Source organism: Sminthopsis crassicaudata, chromosome 3 (genome assembly GCF_048593235.1).
Source record: "Sminthopsis crassicaudata isolate SCR6 chromosome 3, ASM4859323v1, whole genome shotgun sequence".
Taxonomy (NCBI): domain Eukaryota; kingdom Metazoa; phylum Chordata; class Mammalia; order Dasyuromorphia; family Dasyuridae; genus Sminthopsis; species Sminthopsis crassicaudata.
The window spans coordinates 375,628,899-375,650,009 of NC_133619.1; the positions used below are offsets into that span (position 1 = coordinate 375,628,899).

A 21,111-nucleotide genomic window follows, 5' to 3' on the forward strand; every position below is an offset into this window, starting at 1 on the left:
TGTGTCTAAAATATAGAATGAATAAATTCTACTCTGAGATTACAGGAAAACACCTGCTGCTGCTGTGTGTCTCCCCACCCCCATTTCACCCCCATTTTTGTTTTTGTTTTTTTAACCTGTATCCCTGTTAGTGAAATTGCTACCTATTCACTTGCTGGAAGATAAAATGTCCCTTAGTGCCAGGCCACTGCTGATGGATATTGAAATGTGGGGCAATAGTTTCAGCATAGTTGCATATTTGCCATATAACAGGGACTGCAGAATTTCAGGTTTGGGAAACTATCTGTAGCTTTTTAGCAAAAATCTGGGCTAAGAGTAAGTAGTGAGAAGTAGGAACTGAATCTTGTTACTTTTAGAAACCCCTAAGGAAATGTTTCTGTTCCTAGATTGGGGTGCTAATTTCTATTTGAAAGCTAAAAATGTTCCTCTTTTTATGTACTCTTAAGTGGCTTTGCTTTATAATCCCACTTAGTAAAAACAAATATGATTTAAAACAGTTTGTTTATTTTGATTGTAGAATACTTAGAAATCAATTTGAGATACTTCCTTTTATTTCATAGACTTAGTGTACTGATTATCCTGCTTCTCTTTCTGATAACACTATGTGTTGCTTCTAACCAGGATTTCAACGCTGGAGAATTTTGCTTTCTTTGCTTTTGTCTTGTCCCTGAAGAAAATATACTGTTCTTTTAAGTTCTCCCTTTCTTTCAGGACTTACAAGTTTCAGATTCCCTTCCTCCTTTTCTCCCCTCCTCCTTGAGAAGGCAAACACTATGATTGATATAGATTTTACCTGTGAAGTTACACAAAACATTTCTACATTTGCCATGTTGCGAAATAGAACATGGACCAAAATTTTAAAAAGTCCAGTAAAAAAAATAAAGTATCCATCAATCTGCATTCAGAGTCCATCAGTTCTTTCTCTGGAGGATAGACAGCATTTGCCATCAAAAGGCCTTCAGAATTGTCTTGGATTATTTCATTGCTGAGAATAGCTAAGCCTTTCAAAAATTATACCGTATACAGTATTGCTGTTACTGTATATAATGATCTCTTGCCCTCTGCTTGGTTCACTTTATATTAATTCATTTTCACAGGTCTTTTTGAAACCATTCTGCTCAACTATTTCTTATATGGTGTGTGTGGGGGAGTGATACAATAGTGTTCTTTCACATTCATATGCCACAGTTTATTCAGACATTCCCTAATTGGTGGGCATCCCTTCAATTTCCAGTTCAATACCACCACTAAAAGAACTGCTATCAATTATTTTTTTATATTACTTTGTTGTATAGTTTCCTTTTTCTTTTTTTGATCTCTTTGAGTTACAAACTTAGTAATGGTATTGCATGGTCAAAAGATATGCACAATTTTATAACACTTTGGGCATAGTCCCAAAATTACTCACCAGAATGATTGGATTAATTTACAGTTCTACTAAGAGTACATTAGTGTCACAGTTTTCTCACATATCATCTGACTTTTATCTTTTTCTGTGAGGTGGTACACCTCAGTTGTTGTCATTTATATTTCTCTAATAGTGATTTAGACAACTTTTTCATCATGACTATAGATAGCATTTATGATTTCTTCAGAAACTACATGTTGACATCATTTGACTATCACTTGGAGATTGACTTATATTATAAATTAGACTTTGTTTTCTATACAATTGAGAAATGAGGCCTTTATTAGAAACATTAGTTATAAATATTTTTTTCCAGATTTCTGCTTTCCTTCTAATCTTAACTGCATTGATTTTATTTATGCAAAACCTTTAATTTAGTGTAATCACAAACATTATCTCTTAACATCGTGTAATGTTTTCTATCTTGTTTGGTCATAAATTCTTTCTTTTCCACATCTCTGACAGGTAAACTATTCCACATGTTTCCCTAATTTGCTTATGGTAACACTCATTATTTCTAAATCGATGAGCCCATTTTGACCTTATGTCTCATGTACAGCGTTAGTCTATACTTACTTTCTGCCAAATTGTATTCCAGTTTTCCTAGCAGTTTTTTCAAATAGTGAGGTCTTGTCCCAAAAATGTGGATCTTTGTTTATCAAATGTTATTGTGCATCTTATGTATTCCACTGGTTCCACACTGTTTCTTGGCAAGTACTATATTGTTTTGATAATTACTGCTTTGTAATACAGTTTGAAATAGGGTACTGTTATCTATCTTAATATTTTTTCCTTTGATTTCCTTGATATTCTTGGCCTTTTGTTCTTCCAGATGAATTTACTTATTCTATAGTTCTATAGAATTCTATAGTTCTATAAAATAATTTTTTGGTGGTTTGATCAGCATGGTACTGAGTAAGCAAATTAATTTAAATTAATTTAGTTAGAATTGTACTTATTATATTGATTTAGCCTATCCTGAGTAATTAATATTTCTCCATTTATTTAGATCAAATTTTTATTTGTGTCAAAAGTGTTTTTTATTGTTTTCATATAATTATATGGAACTTCTGGGTTTCTCTTGGCAGGTAACCTCTCAAGTATTTTATATTGTCTGCTTTATTTTTTTAATAATTTTTATTTTTTCAAATACATGTAAAGATAATTTTCAACATTAATTTTTGCAAGACTTTGTGTTCCAAAATTTTCTCCCACCCTTTCTTTTAACTTCCCTCTCCCCAAGACAGCAAGTAATCTGACATAAATTAAATATGTACTGCAGTTATTTTAAATAGAATTTCTCTGTCTTTTCCTGCTGGATTTTATTGGTAATGTATAGAAATATTGATAACTTACGTGGGTTTATCTTATATCCTGCAACTTTGTGCAGACTTGCTTTTATGAGGTATTATTGAGTTGCTTAGTTTCATTTTGGGGAAATATGTAAATGTAATTTATTCAGATAGGCATATATGAGTTATGTATTTGGAAATCTCATCATATAATAGCATTTTGGAATAATCATTTACTAGGTTTGTCATTTAGTGGAAATTGGAAATAAACAAGAGGTGTTGAAATTACAGTTGAAGACATGAATAATGGATTGGGTCACTGAAATCTTTGGAAGCCAAACGCAGATGTTGTTACCTTGTCTAGTGGGGTTGTTATTTTTTTGAACTAAGAGGGACTTCTGTTTATCCACTTTTTGTCATTTTCTTAACTGAATTAAGTTTATTTTATGTCAAACCATGACTCACCTGCTTTTCTCAAATGTAGACTAACAAAAAAACTTGAAGAAAGACGAGAAGAGAAAAGGAAAGAGGAAGAACAGGTAAAGTGTTCACAAACTCATGGCTATCCAATTTTATAGCTCATTATGCTTATCTTTAAGAGGAATACTTTTATGAATTCTGTTTAATTTGTGACTAAACTCGGAATAACTTGATGATAGAGTTTCTTGGATTTAGATGATTTCTCATCTCATTCTAAATCCCATGTACCATCATATTCTACAGCAGATCTCCTTTTTCATTTGGAATATTTTTTTGCATAAATTAGAGTAGGTTCTACCTGTGGCTTTTCCCTTTGCTTCCAAAATTAAATTTTGTTTTCTCACTGAAAATTAAAAAGGACAAGGAGGTTATATAGCTAAAAGTGGATAGTCTTATGGCAATAGATATCATCCTTCTTCCTGATTGGTTTGGTTCTGCTTTTTGGATTTATTCATTTAATTATTTATTTATTTATTTATTTATTCGTTTATTTATTCACTTATTTGTTTATTTATTTATTTTTTAGCTTCATTTGTTTTTCTCCTTTTAGTGCATTTCTATAGAACTGGCCCATTTTCCTTTTTTAGAACTAAATTATGCTAATTACCATTTTAACAGAATGGTAGTGTAGTAGTAGAAAGAACCTTAGATTGAAAGTAGAAAATTCTGGATTGTCCTCTGGATGCTGTCCCCAACCATTTTTTTTGCCTTTAGGAAATTGATTTAACCTAACACTCTGGCTTACCCCACCTGTAAATTGTGGATAAAATACATATTTTCTGGCTGTTTTGCAGAGGTTTTTTAAATTATTATTATTAGCCAATTATTATTTATTACAGTTTTATTAGCCAATGAGATACTGTTAAAAATTTGTAACAACAGAATTTATAGACTGGAAATATATTATTTCTTTGTCCCAATTTATGTTTTCATCAAGCATTTGATCAAAAAAGTCACATACCCAAGAATAAATAAATTCTCTGTAGCCCCTACCCCTTGCCCCTGATCGTTAGTCTAGAAACTGAGAGACCTATAAGCAAGACATGCTATCAAATAACACTATGTCATTATCACAATACAGCGATTAACAAAAATTCATAAATAATTGGCATTTGAATGTAATTCACTATAAATAAAATGCATAATATGTAGAAATGATAGTCTGTTTATAATCCATATATAATCTATAATTTTTGAACAATCCATATATAATCTATAAATTTTGAAAGAGATTTTTTAATTTTCATTTTTGACTTCTATAGCTTACTTTCTTTTCAATCCAGAAAGAGATTAAGAAGGAAATCGATAGAAGGAAAACTGGTAAAGAAATGTTGGACTATAAAAGAAAACAGGAAGAAGAGTTGACAAAAAGAATGTTAGAGGAGAGGAACAGGGAGAAAGCAGAAGATAAAGCAGCTAGGGAGCGGATAAAGCAGCAGATTGCTTTGGTGAGTTTTACTCTTTTTAAGAAATTTTTGTATATAGATTTTTAAACCCTCTGGGACACTGCAAAAAAAAAAAAAAATGGAAACAACATGGGATAGTGGGAAAAGCACCAAATCTGGACTCAAAAGAAACTTGAATTAGAATTCTATATTTGACACTTAATATGTGGCCATGGGAAAGTTATTTAAACTCTCTTAGTCTTATTTTCTTTATCTGTAAAATGAGAATAATAAACTATCAATTTTTTCCTCCTTGACTTTTATCCCTCATTTGATGCGATCATGTCAAAACCATTCTTTCCTCTCTGGGTTTCAGTAACACTGCTTTCTCTTGGTTCTCTTACCTGTCTTATTGTTTCTTCTTGGTCTTTGCTGGATCATAATCATCATCTCCAACATGTTTCTAAGGCTCCATCATTCTTTTGCACTCAGGACAATTTCATCTGCTCACATGGGGTTTAAGTATACATCATATGTGATGATAATTAGTTTATTTGTAAATAAAATTTATATTTTCAACTCTAGTTTCTTGAGCTTCAGTCCTGCATTATTCCTTATTCAATGGACATTTCAAACTAAATAACTCAAACTCACATGTCTAAAACTGAACTCATTAAATATTTCCCCTTCCCTACTTCTTTTCTGACCTATACTGTTTCTCTCTGAAGTATCACTAACTTTTAACTCATCTGAGATTTACAATGATGGCATTATTCATGCTTCATTCAGCTCATATTTCTACTTGTTTGGCAGATTTTGTCTTTTCTATCTCCACAATTTTTTTTGCATTACTGATTTTCCTGAAGCTCACAAATTTGACCGTGCTACTTCTGTATTCAACCCTGTTAACTGTAGGATTAAATATAAACTTCATTACTTCAGATTTGAAATGTTTTACAACCTGGTACCAAGCTAACTTTCTTTTCTTTTCTTTTTTTTTAATAGCTTTTTATTGACAGAACATATACATGGGTAATTTAACCCTTATAAAAACTTTTGTTCCAACTTTTCCCTTCTCTCCCTCCACCTCCTCCCCTAGATATGGCAGATGGTCTCATACATGTTAAACATGTTAAAGTATATCTCAAATACAATATATATGTGTACAGATCTGTACAGTTCTCTTGTTGCACTAGAAAATTCGGATTCAGAAGATAAAAATGTAACCTGGGAAGAAAAACAAAAATGCAAGTAGTCTACATTCATTTCCCAGTGTTCTTTCTCTGAATGTAGCCGATTCTGTCCATCATTGACCAATTGGAACTAAATTGGATCTTCTCTAGTCAGAAGATAATCACTTCCATCAGAATATATCCTCATATAGTATTGTTGTTGAAGTATACAATGATCTCCTGGTCTTGCTTATTTCATTTAGCATCAGTTCATGTAAGTCTTTCCAAGCCTCTCTGTATTCATCCTGCTGGTCATTTCTTACAGCACAATAATATTCCATAACAACGTATACCACAATTTACACAATCATTCTCCAATTGATGGGCATCCATTTAATTTTCAGTTTCTAGCCACTATGAAAAAGGCTGCCACAGACATTTTTGCACATATAGGTTCCTTTCCCTTCTTTAAGATCTCTGGATCTACTGGATCAAAGGGTATGCACAATTTGATAACTTTTTGAGCATAGTTCCAAATTGTTTTCCAGAATGGTTGGATCTGTTCACAATTTCACCAACAATGCATCAATGTCCCAATTTTCCCACATCCCCTCCAACATACATCATTATCTTTTCCTGTCATCTTAGCTAATCTGAATAGTGTGTAGTGGTATCTCAGAGTTGTCAAAGCTAACTTTCTAATGCCACTTCATATTACTTAACTCCAAACATATTGAAGTCTAGCCCCTCCAGGCCTTCTTGCTAATACCTCATTGATGTTATATCATATATGTCCTATTTGTATGCCAATGTATTGGTTACTAGTTATTCCCTAAGCTTGGAGAGAATTCCTTTCTCACTTGAATTATCTAGATTCCTTCAAAGCTTATCTAAAGCACTACTATCATTATTATACTATTCTATTTATATAGTTTGTGTTGTCTTCTTGACTAGTTAAGATCTTGGAAGGCAAATAATGTTTTCACTTTAGTCTTTGTGCATCTTCTATATCTAGTTCATCTGCCTGAAAGATAATTGATCTTAATAAAATGCTTATTGATTGGTAAATTTTTTTAATCTCACATCATGCTCATCAGAGGGAATGTTTTATAAATTTTAAAGAGCTACATTGACAAGAATTATTTTGCTTTATTAGTCTAAGATAATGCCAAAGAATAAATATAAAGTAGCTCTTATAAAATATTTTTTTAAAAAAATATTAAAAAATAAAATATTTTTAAAAAGATTTATGGTTCTTTTGCTAAAATCTCATTTGGCAGACTTCAGATATTATCTTGTTCAGCTTATACTTTGTCTTCTCAGTATTTTACAAATATTTGGAAAAATAGCTTTTCAAGATTCTCTGGAATCAAGCTAAACATTGGTCACATAACATTCTCTTGAAACCAGAAGAATCCTTTGTGGAGAAAAAGTACATCGAATCAGCTTTGAAATAATTTCTAGCAGAGTTGAATAGAAAACTTGTTAAGTACCCAAATTGTCTTGGGCTTATTTAAAAAATACCTTCCAACTCCTTCACATTTGGTAGGTTGGGAAAATTTTAAACACTAACTTCAAAATGAGTAAGTTTCAAATCAGTACATTTGATGTGAAAGAGCTTTGTTCTGTGCATATATGTTGCTTCTGTCTTGAAACTTAATGATTATTGATGCAAGTGTCTGGCCATGAATTGTAACTGGTGTTTGATCTTTTTAAAGGATCGGGCAGAAAGGGCAGCACGCTTTGCAAAGACAAAGGAAGAAGTAGAAGCTGCCAAAGCTGCAGCTTTATTGGCCAAACAGGCTGAAATGGAAGCTAAGAAAGAGTCTTCTTCACGAGAAAGAAGGTATTTATTACATACTTTATTACATACTCAAAAATATTTGTTTAAAGGGGGTTGAGGAAAGGAACAGATGTGAGCGACTTTTAGCTTTAATGTAACTTGTTTTAGCTCTGATGCCATAATGTTGTGGCCATTACTAATTGCCCAACACTGCACTCTAGATATGACAAACTGATTTGGCAAATGGCAGTGATATTTTTCAGTAGGTCCCTTTGAAAGTGTTGCACATATTTCTTCCTGGAAAAAGATCTTAAAAATCTGTTTTGATTAAAGTCTAGTACTCTTGTTGTCCCTTATAATTGGCTCTAAGCAAAATTGCATGAGAACATATAATTGGAAATCTATGCTGACTTCTTTGGTTATTTTTCATAGTGCTATTGCAAGAATTCAATTCCGCCTTCCAGATGGATCTTCCTTTACAAATCAGTTTCCTTCTGATGCTCCTCTAGAAGAAGCAAGACAATTTGCTGCACAGGTAAATTGATATATAAGTTACTAAAGAATCCAAACTATAGGTCTCTATTAAAAAGAGAAGAATTCTAAGCTTGGAAATTATGAGTTATGTAGGAAGTTCCACCAGAGGGCAGTACAAAAGACCTCAATAATGGTTGGCTGAGCACATATTTCTGAGAAAAGTTACAAAATTGTATTTAGAGCCTGGCTGTGCATGCCATTTAGTTGAAAAAAGAGAGCAAAGTATTATTAGTATTAAGCTTTTTTCCTATTTTTTGAAGGAAATTTAGTGATGTTTTGTATATGCAGTTTGAAGATATTTCTTCTAATCTGTTAGGACAAATAACTTATGGAGTGAAAAAGTTGTTGTTTCCCAAGAGATATTCTCATGCATTTGGTTTCCAAGTGAAACTGGACTGCTAAGTATCCCCAGGAGCTTTGTCACTTCCCTGTGGTAAGCTGAGCTGCTGCTCTCTTCACATACTGGTGTTGTTTTGAGATTGCACTGGGGCTAGTCATATTTTTTCATCTAGAATCAGATTTAAATTAGTTCATCTTTATTTGACCTTTCTTCTTCTGGAAATAAATACATTGGTGGTCTTTCTTCAGACCTTATGTTTTAAAAAGCTATTGTAGCACTGACTAATAAGTAAAATAAAAATTGTTTATTGTAGCACTAATAAGTAAAATAAAAATTGTCCTTAGATTTAATTTTTTTTTTCCTAGCTGGCCACTTAGCATGTAGATTATTAACTTACTAATGGTTTCAGAGTATTCAGGTACTCATAAAGATGAAATGTGAGAAACTAGACTTTTTTAAAAAGATTCTTCCCTTGGGGTAGGGAAGGTAGTACAGTAGTTAGAGCACCAGCCCTGAAGTCAGGAGAATCTTGAGTTCAAATCTGGTCCCAAATACTTAACAATTTCTAGCTTTGTGACCTTAGGCAAGTCACTTAACCCCTTCCCTTGCCTCAGAAAAAAAAGGGGGGAAAAAAAAGGTTCTCCCTACTTGTAAGATTTATGAAATCCAGATTTGTGATGCCATAAGAGGTAAAGAAGTGTCATTTTCTGTATATTTTTGATCAAAGGGTAGAAATCTGGAATAATTTAAATATACTTGGGTCATGATTATGAAGGATGATGATTGTTGTTGCTGTTTTATGATTCTGAAGGAGCTATTGGAACTTAAGAAAAGATGTTAAATTTTTTGTAATTTGAAGACAGAAGTAGATTTAAATTTAAAGACAATGACAGGTCTTGTTCTAAAACACTTTAATTTTTTAATTGAGAATTTAATAAACACCAAAATGAGCACTTTACAAAGTAAAATGTAAAAATAGGATTGTATTTAAAATATGAATCTGTGTCCTATTCAGATTACTTTTTAAAAATATATAATTCAACATGTTAACTTACAAAAATGTACCCTTCCCCCCCCCTTTTTTAAAGTATCATATTTGTCATTCCTACTCTCTCCTCCATATCCCCCCAACCTCATTAAAAGAAAAAGGGAAAAAAATCATCTGCAACAAATTATTCAAGCAAAACAAATCCATGCATTGGCTGTATCAAAAAATGTATATTAATTTACCTTGAGTCCATCACCTCTCTCTGTCAGGAAATGAGTGATATGATTTTGTCCCTGTAGTCATTTGGAATTGTAGCTTATAATCAGGATAATTAAATCTTCCAAGTTGTCTGACTTTATAGTGGTGTGGTTATTGTATAAATTGTTCTCCTAATTCTATTCACTTTGCCCTTTATAATATCTTCTCAAGTTTCTTTGAAACTGTCTGTTAAATCTTTTCTTACAACACTGTAATATTCCAGTGAGGTAGAATACTCCATACTCTTCATGACCACTTCTAGACTTCATAACTCAGTACCCTCTCCTCCTTTGAGATGTATTCAATTCATATTTATCACCCTATCAGAATTCTAATAGCTATCATCTAACCAACCCCCAAGATACATTCCTTTCTTCCCCAATAAATGAATCACTTGGCTCACAGTCTTTGTCTCTATCTTAAGATCTGCCTTTATACTAGAGAACTTTCAATATATATATTATCTTTTTTTGGAATACTTTAACTTCCCAGTTCCTCTTGTTTACTCATTTCCCATGGCATATTCCATCTCAGCTATATACAGAGTTGGTCATACTCTTCAATTGCCATGAACTCTTCTAGTTTCTTTATATAATCATAATTTTAGCATACTTTCCCCTCTGCCTTGTACTATTAACCCATTTCTTTGTCTTCACATTGATCTCTAGTTCCTTTACCCCATCTTGCCTAGGTCATCACTCCTTTGTTACATGCTCCTCTTCTTTTACCATCTCAACTCCTTGGTGAACTGTTAAATCTACATTGCCCTCAGTACTCAGTCCCTTGTTCCCTCATCCTTTTGTTAGTCACTCTTGCAAACCTCCAACCATACTTTACTCCCATTACATGTTGCCTTTGTTTATTTTCACATCCTGCTGTAATGAGGTGTAGAAAATGAGGAAACTGCTGCCTAGGTCCATTACAAATCTGTTATATAAGCATAACTAGGTCTTCACTACAGCAAGGCAGTCGTCTTATACCTCTCTAATCAATTTGCCATAGTGGCTGTGCCATACTTTTTTCTTCCTTTCTCAGATATCCCACTGGCACCCTTTCCCTTAATTACTGACTTTTCTAGTTAAGAATCTTACCTCATACTTAACCAAAAAATTGAGATCATTCACTCCTTTTCATCAACTTCACTACATTGTTTTCTTTCTGTACTTTCTGTATTCTTCTTTTGCCTCCATCTCACATAAAGAAGTAGAACTTCAGACAGGTAGGTGGTGCGGTAGATAGAACACCAGCCCTGAAATCAAGAGGACCTGAGTTCAAATATGACCTCAGATACTTAACACTTTCTAGCTGGGTGACTTAACCCCAATTGCCTCAGCAAAAAAAAGAAGAAATAGAACTTCTTGCCAAGACAAACCGCTCCACATATACATCCTTAAATCCCATTCTGTTCTACCACCTCCAATAAATTTTGCCCTCTCTTCTTAATCTTTAACTAATCATCAATATATTATCTATTGCTTGCTTCCCTGCTACTTATGTAGATCTAACTCTTGATCCAAGGGATAATGTTCACAAAACAGCTAAAAATTAGTGAAAACCCTATTGGACACTTTAAATAAAGTATAAGATTAAATTCTTTAAAGAACAGAGTAACTGACTATTAAAAAATTCAGTGACCTATACATTGTCATTGTTTTTTAAGTTGTGTAGTTCTTGGAGCTGTGATTTATCATTTTTTTAACTTAACAAAAGTATATTTTTGATTGTTGTAAAAGAGTGAATCTTCCACAAAATTTCATTGTGAAGAAGTAAAGTTATGGATGTACTTAAGAAGTTATCATTTGCATTTCTTTGGACAATTGTTTTGGTTAATTTTAAAAGAAGAGCTGAAAAGGGCAAACAGTAAATTAAATTTCATCATACCATATAACTTACATTTCTGAATTCTTTTATGTTACAGATGGTTGGTAATACTTACAGTAATTTTTCTTTGGCTACCATGTTTCCAAGGAGGGAGTTTACCAAAGAAGATTACAGAAAGAAATTATCAGAGCTTGAGCTTGCACCAAGTGCTTCCGTGGTGCTTTTACCAGTATGTATATATTTATCTGTCTAATCTACCTACTTTCACCATTTTATTCCCCTTCAGCTAGACACTGCTTTTTGGCAATATATTATTAATGGGTTGGTCTATTCTCAGCTGTTTCTGGTAATGTAGAGATAAAGTAAATAATTGAATTCTAGATGATCAGAAATTTCAGATTTCACTCAGGGCTCGAGAACTAGCTCTTAACAATAAGAATGTATACAAAATAAATTATATGTCATAAAAGAGGCAAAAAAAAGCTTTTACAGTAGAAGGAAAGAGGGGGGAGAGAAGAGAGTGAGTGAACCACATTTTCATCAGAATAGCTCAAAGAGGAAATAACATACATACTCAATATGGGTATGAAAAAAATCTATCTTACCTTGCAAGAAAATAGGAGGGGAAGAGATTATGAAAAGGGGGGCTGGGAAAGGGAGGGTAATAGAAGAGGGGCACATGGGGGAGGAGATAGGTGGTCAGAAGCAAAATTTTTTGATATTTTGATTTTTTAGTATAATAGAGAATAGAATAAATAGGGGGAAATACAGTAATAGTTGGGGAAAAATTTGAAGTAAATTTCTTTGATGGTTTCATTTTTCAAGTGCATGAGGAACTGAGTCAGATTTATTAAAAAAAAAAAAGAGAGAGAGAGAGAGAGAGAGGGACCTTCACCCATTGATAAGGGAGCAAAAGATGTGAATTATGCCCAAAGAGCTATAGCATTGTGCATATCCTTTTGACTTAACAATACAGAAACTCCACAATGGTATTTAAATTTCAAGTCTCATAATACTCAAAGCCAGAGAAGTAACTTTTTTTTTTTCCTTCTCTCTAACATGCATTCAAATTTTACTACTAAAATAGCTTGAACATCTATGTGGAATTTCTGGTTGCCATTGTGATAGCTAGTACTTGGTGCTTTTTGTTGTTGTTGTTTTTAAGCCCTAGATTGGCCCCTAATTCTTTGCCAGTACAACTTTTGATCAGAAAAGCTTAGAAGAAACAAAATAGAAATAACTAGAGCAGAAAAGTAGAAGGCAAAATGTCTAACTAGTGCTTACATGGTATCAAGATCATTCACTATATCCTATGCCATTGCTAGTAACCTTGATTTATATCTTACCACTAGACTTGGATAACTTTGAAAGAGAGAGTAAGGCTGATGTCTTTGTAAAAACTGCATCACTTAAATCCAATTCATGAGAAAGACAAGACTTGGTCTTTGAAAATAAAGGATAAACAGTAATGCTTTATAGCAGTAGTCCTTAAACTTTTTAAATAGGGGGCCGGTTCACTGTCCCTCAGACTGTTGGAGGACCGGACTATAGTAAAAACAAAAACTCACACTCTGTCTCCGCCCCTCAGCTCATATAAACTCTCCTCGGCAACCAGATCTGGCCCACTGGTTGTAGTTTGAGAACCCCTGCTTTATAGTTTGTAAAGTGCTTTATTTATACTATTTTATTTCATCCTCTTGAAGTGTAGATACCTATTGTATGATTGAGGAAACTGAAAGTAAAAAGCTTTAGTCCCTTGTGTAAGATAACATTTTGTGTTTGAGAGCAGATTTAAATTTGGGGTTTCTTGACATCAAGTCCAACATTTTGTCACTTGTCCCACCTAGATACCTACATGATTCTTTAAATTTTGCAGGTTTTATGATACAACATTTTAAATCTTTCTAATATTGTTAAGGACTACTTATAAGTCATTACACTAGTTTTACACACTAAATTTATTTGGTTTTCTTAAAGACTCCATGAAGTCTTGCCTGTCTCATTTTACAAGAACTACTTTCTCACTTTTTGTGCATTGTTGTTATTGCTTGCCAATCTTTAGAAAATGCAAGATCTAACTATTGCTTAGCTATTTTACACCCTAGTAAGAGAGGGTAGAGGGAGACAATTTTTGTTGCTTTATGATAAACTTAGACAGTGACAGTGTGATATGTCAAGCTGACTAGTTGCTAGACACTGTTCTGAGCAATTAAGGATGCAAAGAAAGGAACAAACATGATTCCTGTTTTCAAAGTGCTCACAGTCTAACATAGTGGAGAAAAATGAATTGGCTCTGCAGAGTCTGGAAGGCATGTATTCTAACTTACCACCTCTAATATAGTGGATGTGGGACCCTGGACAAAGCACTTTACTTCTCAAGGTCCTTGGCAACTCTGTAAAACTACATATTACAAAGAAAGTGCTAGCCTGGTGTGGTAGAATTTCACCCATACCAGTAAAATTTAATTTCTTTCCCTTTGGTAAACCAGAAAGATTTTATGTACAAAGGTCATTACTTCAGGTGTAATCTTGTTTATAGTTCTCCATGATATACTTAAAAATGCTTTTACTTAACCATGTTCTTGTTTCTTAATTATTAGGCAGGAAGACCTGCTACCTCTGTGGTACAGTCGTCGAGTGGAGAACTGTGGAAGTTTTTGGGAACAGTACTTTACCCATTCTTTGCTATATGGAGATTGATTAGCAACTTCTTATTTACCAGTCCTCCTCCTTCTCAGACTTCAATAAGATCAACACCTTTGGAGCACACAAACCCCACAGCATCTGGCAGCTCAGAAAACAGGTATTTAATCATCTTTTCCTCATTTGCAGGATAGTTAGGAAAATTAAATAGAAATGCTGTACTTTATAGAAAGACATCAACATGACTTTCAGTTCTTTTTTCTAAACCATTGTATTTCTACTTCTAAGAAGAAAAAGCAAGCATTTTCTTATAACTTTTGCTGCCTTTTTTTTTTTATTATAGCTTTTTATTTACAAGATATATGCATGGGTAATTTTTCAGCATTGACAATTACAAAACCTTTTGTTCCAATTTTTCCCCTCCTTCCTCCCATCCTCTCCCCCAGATGGCAGGTTGACCAATACATGTTAAATATGTCAAAGTATAAGTTAAAAACAATATATGTATACATGTCCATACAATTATTTTGCTGTACAAAAAGAATCGGACTTTGAAATAGTGTACAATTAGCCTGTGAAGGAAGTCCAAAATGTAGGCAGACAAAAATAGAAAGATTGGGAATTCTATGTAGTGGTTCATAGTCATCTCCCATAATTCTTTTGCTGGGTGTAGCTGGTTCAATTGTCCAATTCTATTGGAACTGATTTTTTTTTTTATCTCATTGTTGAAGAGGGCCATATCCATCAGAATTGATCATCATACAGTATTGTTGTTAAAGTATATAATCTCCTGGTCCTGCTCATTTCACTCAACATCAGTTCATGTAAGTCTCTCCAGGCTTTTCTGAAATCATCCTGTTGGTCATTTCTTACAGAATAATAATATTCCATAATATTCATATACCACAATGCTGCCTTTTCTTTTAAAAAAGTATGTGTCATTGATGTATTTGTATTCATTTTAAATTTCCATTTTAGCCCTTCCTCCCTCCAGATTGAACTTTCCTTTGTGGAGTGCATTACCATCTTTTCTCTGAGACAGATCCCCGAGATTAGAGTAATGTTTATTTTGCTTGCTGAAACCCTAAATTATCAGATAGTTTACTAAGTTGTGTTTCTTTTCCATCCACAATATATCTTGGATCTACCCCCTACCTTCTACTCACAAGGTCGTTACCCTAGTTCAGGCCCTTATAATAATTCATCTGAACTATTGCAATAGCCCCTTTATGGGTCTCCCTGTCTCAAATGTATCTTTTTTCACTGCATCCTCCACACAGCTGTCAAGGTAAAAGGTCAAGTCATTTGCTAGCATTTCTAAAGTACATGTCTGGCTTTGTCATTCCTTCTGCTCAACAAGCCCTCCTATTCACTGTACAAATTCAAGTTTCTTCACATTACTAACTCTAGCCTACCTTTCCAGGCTTCTTATTCTCCCATTATATCCTCTTCGGTCCTTCCAAACTAACTTACTGTGCAAGTTCTTTTATCTTTATGTCTTTCCCTTGTCTCTGCTTCCTGGAATTCTTAGTGACCTTTAAAGTTCAATTTCATGAATATGTATATTACTTTTGCAATCCCTCCCCATCCTCCTCAATTCATCCTGTGTTCATTTTATGTAACTTTTTAATGTATTTGTATATATATCAGTTAATTTCTCCCAATAAGATAGAAGTCTTGCATTCTTTTTTTCTTAGCCTGTGAATTGGGGGATGTCTCATTTCTTCTCTAAGAACTTTTATGGGTTTTTCATTTCCTCAATTCAGTTTTCTTGTAGTGAGCTTTTCATTTACATTGTTGTAGTCATTGTGTATAGCTGTTCATACTAATGCTTTATGCTGCTCTTCTCCTGTTTCTCTAAATTCCTCCTCTTTATCATTTTATAGCATAATGCTCATTCCATTAAATTTTTGTATCATGGTTTTTTCCAGCCATTTCTCACTTGATGTATACCCTACCTTTTCACTTCTTTACCACCAGAAAGAGTTCTGCAAGGGATATTTTGGTATATAGTAGAATAGAATTCTGCCTTTGACTTACTTTGGGTTTGTGCTCACTAGTAGAATTGATAAGTCATAGAATATGGACTGGTCACTTTTTTGCATAATTTCACATTGAAATCCAGAATATATGAACTTGATCTTTAGTGAATCAGCATTATTCTCACTTTACAATCCTTCCAAAATTGATGATTCCTAACTTTTGTCATCTTTTCTAGTTTGTATGATATGAAACAAAATTTAAAGTTGTTTGATTTTTTTTCTTATATTTGCCTTTTAACATCATCATTCTAATCCCACTTGTAATCTTTATAGGAAAAATATTGAAGGAAATCCAACTAAATAACCTATCTGATAACATATACTGCATTTCACAACTGCAGTTCCCTACTTATATAGGCTATTACTTCTCCATACTAAAGAGTGTGAATTCTTCATTATCAGTTTTCCAGGACTAGGATTACTCAGTACAATTTCACTCATTGCACATTATGCTTTTAAGTTAATATTGCAGTGGTTAGAGAACATTGTTCTCTTTGATACACTTTTTTCATTCTGTATCATTTTTTTAAGTCATCTTATTTTTCTGAATTTTTGTCCTTCAGGACAAAATGTTAACATTCTTCTTATTTTCTATTTCTGAAATCTGTTCTATGCAAAATATCTTCATTGTTTCATTCTCTTCAATTCTATGCATATTCTTTGCCCTATGACTATAAAATGATTTCTCTAGAAACTCCTTTCTTCCCATAGGATGCTTGATTTGATACTTCTTTACTTTTTGAAATTTGACTTCACTTTTTTTCATCAGTGCAACAGGATAACATTAGCCAGGGTCATTGTCCCTTTATAGCTACGTTATAGTAGAATAGTAAAGCAAAAGGAGGGATTTTAAAAGTTTTCTAGACTAACTTTACTTGTACTCAGGTACTTCTTTCTATACCTAATTTGATTGTTTGTGTGTTAGCTGAAGAGTTTGAACAAGAAATATCAGTGTTCATTCCCTGACTAACTCCCTTAGAATTATTCTTTCACTCAGACACATAAGTTATTTTGTGAAACAGGGGGTAGTTAAAATGATAGTGTAATCTACTTTTAACTTTTTGCCTCTTAAGTCAGTTTAAAAGGTATATAGTTTTGCTGGGACACTGATACATTGTTGGTGGAATTGTGAATACATATAGCCATTCTGGAGAGTGATTTGGAACTATGCTCAAAAAGTTATCAGACTGTGCATACCCTTTGATCCAGCAGTGTTACTATTGGGCTTATATCCCCAAGAGATCTTAAAGAAGGGAAAGGGATCTGTATGTGCAAGAATGTTTGTGGCAGCCCTCTTTGTAGTGGCCAGAAACTGGAAACTGAGTGGATGCCCATCAATTGGAGAATGGCTGAATAAATTGTGGTATATGAATATCATGGAATATTATCGTTCTGTAAGAAATGACCAACAGGATGATTTCAGAAAGGCCTGGAGAGACTTACATGAACTGATGCTGAGTGAAATGAGCAGGATCAGAAGATCATTATATACTTCCAACAACAATACTATATGATGATCAATTCTGATGGATGTGGCCCTCTCCAACAATGAGATGAACCAAATCAGTTCCAATAGAGCAGTACTGAACTGAACCAGCTATACCCAGGGAAAGAACTCTGAGAGGTGACCATGAACCACTACATAGAATTAACAATTCCTCTATTTTTGACCGCCTGCATTTTGGATTTCCTTCACAGGCTAATTGCACACTATTTCAAAGTCCGATTCTTTTTGTACAGCAAAATAACTGTATGGACATGTATACATATATTTAACTTCTATTTCAACATATTTAGCATGTATTGGTCAACCTGCTCTCCGGGGGAGTTGGGCGGGAGGGAAGGAGGGGAAAAATTGGAACAAAAGGTTTTGCAATTGTCAATGCTGAAAAAATTACCCATGCATATATCTTGTAAATAAAAAGCTATTTTTAAAAATGTAGTTTTGAAAGAAGATAAACTTTCCTCATAATGATCAACACTTTTTTTTTTTTAATAGCTTTTTATTTACAAGATATGTATGCATGGGTAATTTTTCAGCATTGACAATTGCAAAACCTTTTGTTCCAATTTTTCCTCTCCTTACCCCCCCCCCACTCCCTCAGGTGACAGGTTGACCAATACATGTTAAATATATTGAAATACATGTTAGAAATGATCAATGACTTTAAAAAGTTCAAAGCTAGGCAGTTTAGATGCTAATTACAGAGTGTATCTTATTGATGCCTTATCAAACAATCTCTTTCTAGATGTTAAAAGTGAAAGCTAAGTTCTAATCTATAATGGAAGATTGTGTTTGTCATTGATGTCTAATTGAAATCTCAGATTCTTTTTTAGTTTTTATGTTCTTACTCAAAAAGTGGTGTTAAAAAGTATCTTTTTTTCTCCCCTCCCCCTCTCTTTTTTTGAATAACAGAGAAGGAGTCAGGAAAAGAGTGCTAGAAAAACGTGGAGAAGACTTCAAAAAAGAAGGAAAAATATATAGATTGAGGACTCAAGATGATGGTGAAGATGAAAACAACACTTGGAATGGAAATTCTACCCAACAAATGTAGTTTGACAAGTTACACATGGGCAATAATCATTGTTTCTCTTATGATTTAATTCAACTAAAACTCTACTGGACAATTGGGGCAGCTGTATGTTTTACTGACAAGTCTCTATAATGTCTCTCTTTATTCTTGCGTAGAGAGGGTATGGGTTGAAATTGCCTAACTCAGAAAAGTCAAGAGATAGTGTAGCTGACAAAAAAGATTTTGCATATGGTAATCAACAACTAGCTCAAAGAATCAAAAGGATTTATAAAACCTCCATCAGCTTTCAAATTCAGTATTTCATACACTCACAATCCCAACTATGCTGAGAAGGTGGCACTTTATAGTTTGCGCCCAAAATCTTGGGGCCTATACAACTGGTAAGCCACAGAATAATTTGACTTTGTGTCAGAAGCATTCTATTCTAGTTAGCCAATCAGATGATAACTTATGTTTAACTTTTCTCTATCGCTCTGCAACTGCAAGCCAAATCTTGTAGTTTTTAATCTGTTATTCAAATGCTAAATAAAAATCTTTTCCAAAAAAACTGATTGTTAGTATTTCTATATAAAAGTTTTTAGTCATCAGAACTTTTTGAGTTTATATGACCTCCCTGTTTCTTATCTACCAGTCTTAGTAAAGTGGAAAGACTTCTTTTCCTTAAATGTCTCCAGAGGAAGAGATTTATCAAAAAGCCATGGATAACGTCCTTTGTTATAAATTATTTTGTCTGCCATTTGTTAACAGACTTTTTAATTCTATCCTTTGCACATACATAACCTTTTTTAGAAAGTAGTTTCTTTTTTTCCTTTTGGTTTTCTATAATTCATTAAAAAATGATTTTGGCAGAACAAATACGGCCCATGGAGTAATAATTGGGTCAAAATGCCCTCTGAACTTTACAGCTGGATAAGATAGGTGACAATGTTTAGAGAATTGTCTAGCTCCATACATTATACAATTTAATTATTTTTCTTTTCTTTTTCAGGTTAAATTATATTTTTGTCACTTATATATTGCTCTAAGTTACTGAGATACCTTATCTGTCTTTAACCTTCTTAGAAAACACTTTCTTGGAGTTTTTCATTTTTTGATAGAAAATTTTCTTGTGCTTTCCACTAAATAAATTAGTTGTCATAGAACACAGCATTATTTTCCTTTCCCTCAGTAGAATAAAGAAATGGTTTCTATTGTAATCCCCTTGAGTAAAAGATACCTGGGAAGGTTGAGGGCACATAGAAATATCAACAACTACCAATTGTGAAGTTAAATTTCTCTTTCCTGCTTTAGACCTGGAAGGGCTCCCAGTAGCTCAAACCAATACTTGGGGATATATCTCTTAAATGTTTCCTTTAGGCAAATTTAGTAAGCAGATTTGATAACTTATACAAAACAGTGTGGAAGATAGGGCCAGTTATATGGTTGTGTATTAATTAGCTGAGACAAATAGTAACTGATTTCTGAGGCTCTTCCAGCTCTGAATCTGTGATAATTAACATTTCTAGCAATTTTTATTGTCCATGTTTTCATGTAATTTATTTCCTTGATTTCTAGCCAATTAAAAGGAGTAAAATAATTGAGAAACAAATTATTGAATATCTTGTCTTTCCTATTGGATATTAATGAAATTATCTATACAGGGTAGTGAGTCTGTTGGTGCTCCTATTTTCTGTTTTCTTTAATCATGCACAGTCAGTCAGTGAAAAATACCTAACTACTGGCTAAATCATGGCAGAGAGCCTCTGTTGGCTTCTATCAAACTTGGCAATTATCATATGTGAAGGGGAAATTGTTTCTTTTGTGGTAATATCAGTAATCTGAAATTGTAAGAACTATCCCATCACTTTAAAGTATTTCTGATGCAAAAGGAATATACATTAAAAAGATGACATTGCAAATTCAAGTAGTCAAATCCTTTAGGAATCATTCCAAATTTCTGAATATTTCAGATATATTAATTTAGAGGCTACATTGACATAATAAATATAGGTCCTCTATCTGTCAGGGAGCCCTACATTTAATCTTAGATACATCATGTGATCTTGGACAAGTCTCCTTCCTCTCTCCCAAAACAATAACAAAAACCTCTTTAAGGCTATCAGTTGCACAACAACTTGTTATGCTGAATTGCACTGTGAAAGAAGTTTGTTCACCAGAAATTCTTTACGACTAATGAAATTGGTCTGTATTGCCACCCCTCCCACCTAAAAAATTATTCAAGTACAAATGGAGCTTTAAAAACAAGTGGATTTAGTCTAAGATTACGGACAAGCAGTAAAAAAAAAACGATGAAGCCTTTTGTGATAGCATTCAGAGCATTTTTGATTAGCTGTTGAAGAGAATATAATTCTAGTCAGATATGTCTGAAACATTCAGAAAAATAAAATCATGGAATTTGAAAAAAATTATTGAAATAAACCCTTTTATCCTA

The 21,111-nt window shown here is 33.3% G+C and overlaps 1 protein-coding gene across 2 annotated transcripts in view; it reads left to right on the forward strand.

Moving 5' to 3' along the window:
- The window catches only part of UBXN4 (UBX domain protein 4), a 40,186-nt gene extending 21,410 nt beyond the window's left edge, over positions 1 to 18,776 (forward strand). Inside the window, exons 7-13 of one of the 2 annotated variants that reach the window (XM_074301926.1) lie at positions 3,185 to 3,239; positions 4,443 to 4,628; positions 7,456 to 7,583; positions 7,953 to 8,055; positions 11,559 to 11,690; positions 14,062 to 14,264; positions 18,563 to 18,776. In XM_074301926.1, coding sequence (XP_074158027.1) covers positions 3,185 to 3,239; positions 4,443 to 4,628; positions 7,456 to 7,583; positions 7,953 to 8,055; positions 11,559 to 11,690; positions 14,062 to 14,264; positions 18,563 to 18,701 — 946 coding nt within the window. In that variant the 3' untranslated portion in view covers positions 18,702 to 18,776. The remainder of the gene's footprint in view (positions 1 to 3,184; positions 3,240 to 4,442; positions 4,629 to 7,455; positions 7,584 to 7,952; positions 8,056 to 11,558; positions 11,691 to 14,061; positions 14,265 to 18,562) is intronic. The other variant, XM_074301927.1, reaches the window with a different exon arrangement.
- Positions 18,777 to 21,111: the final 2,335 nt, after the last annotated feature.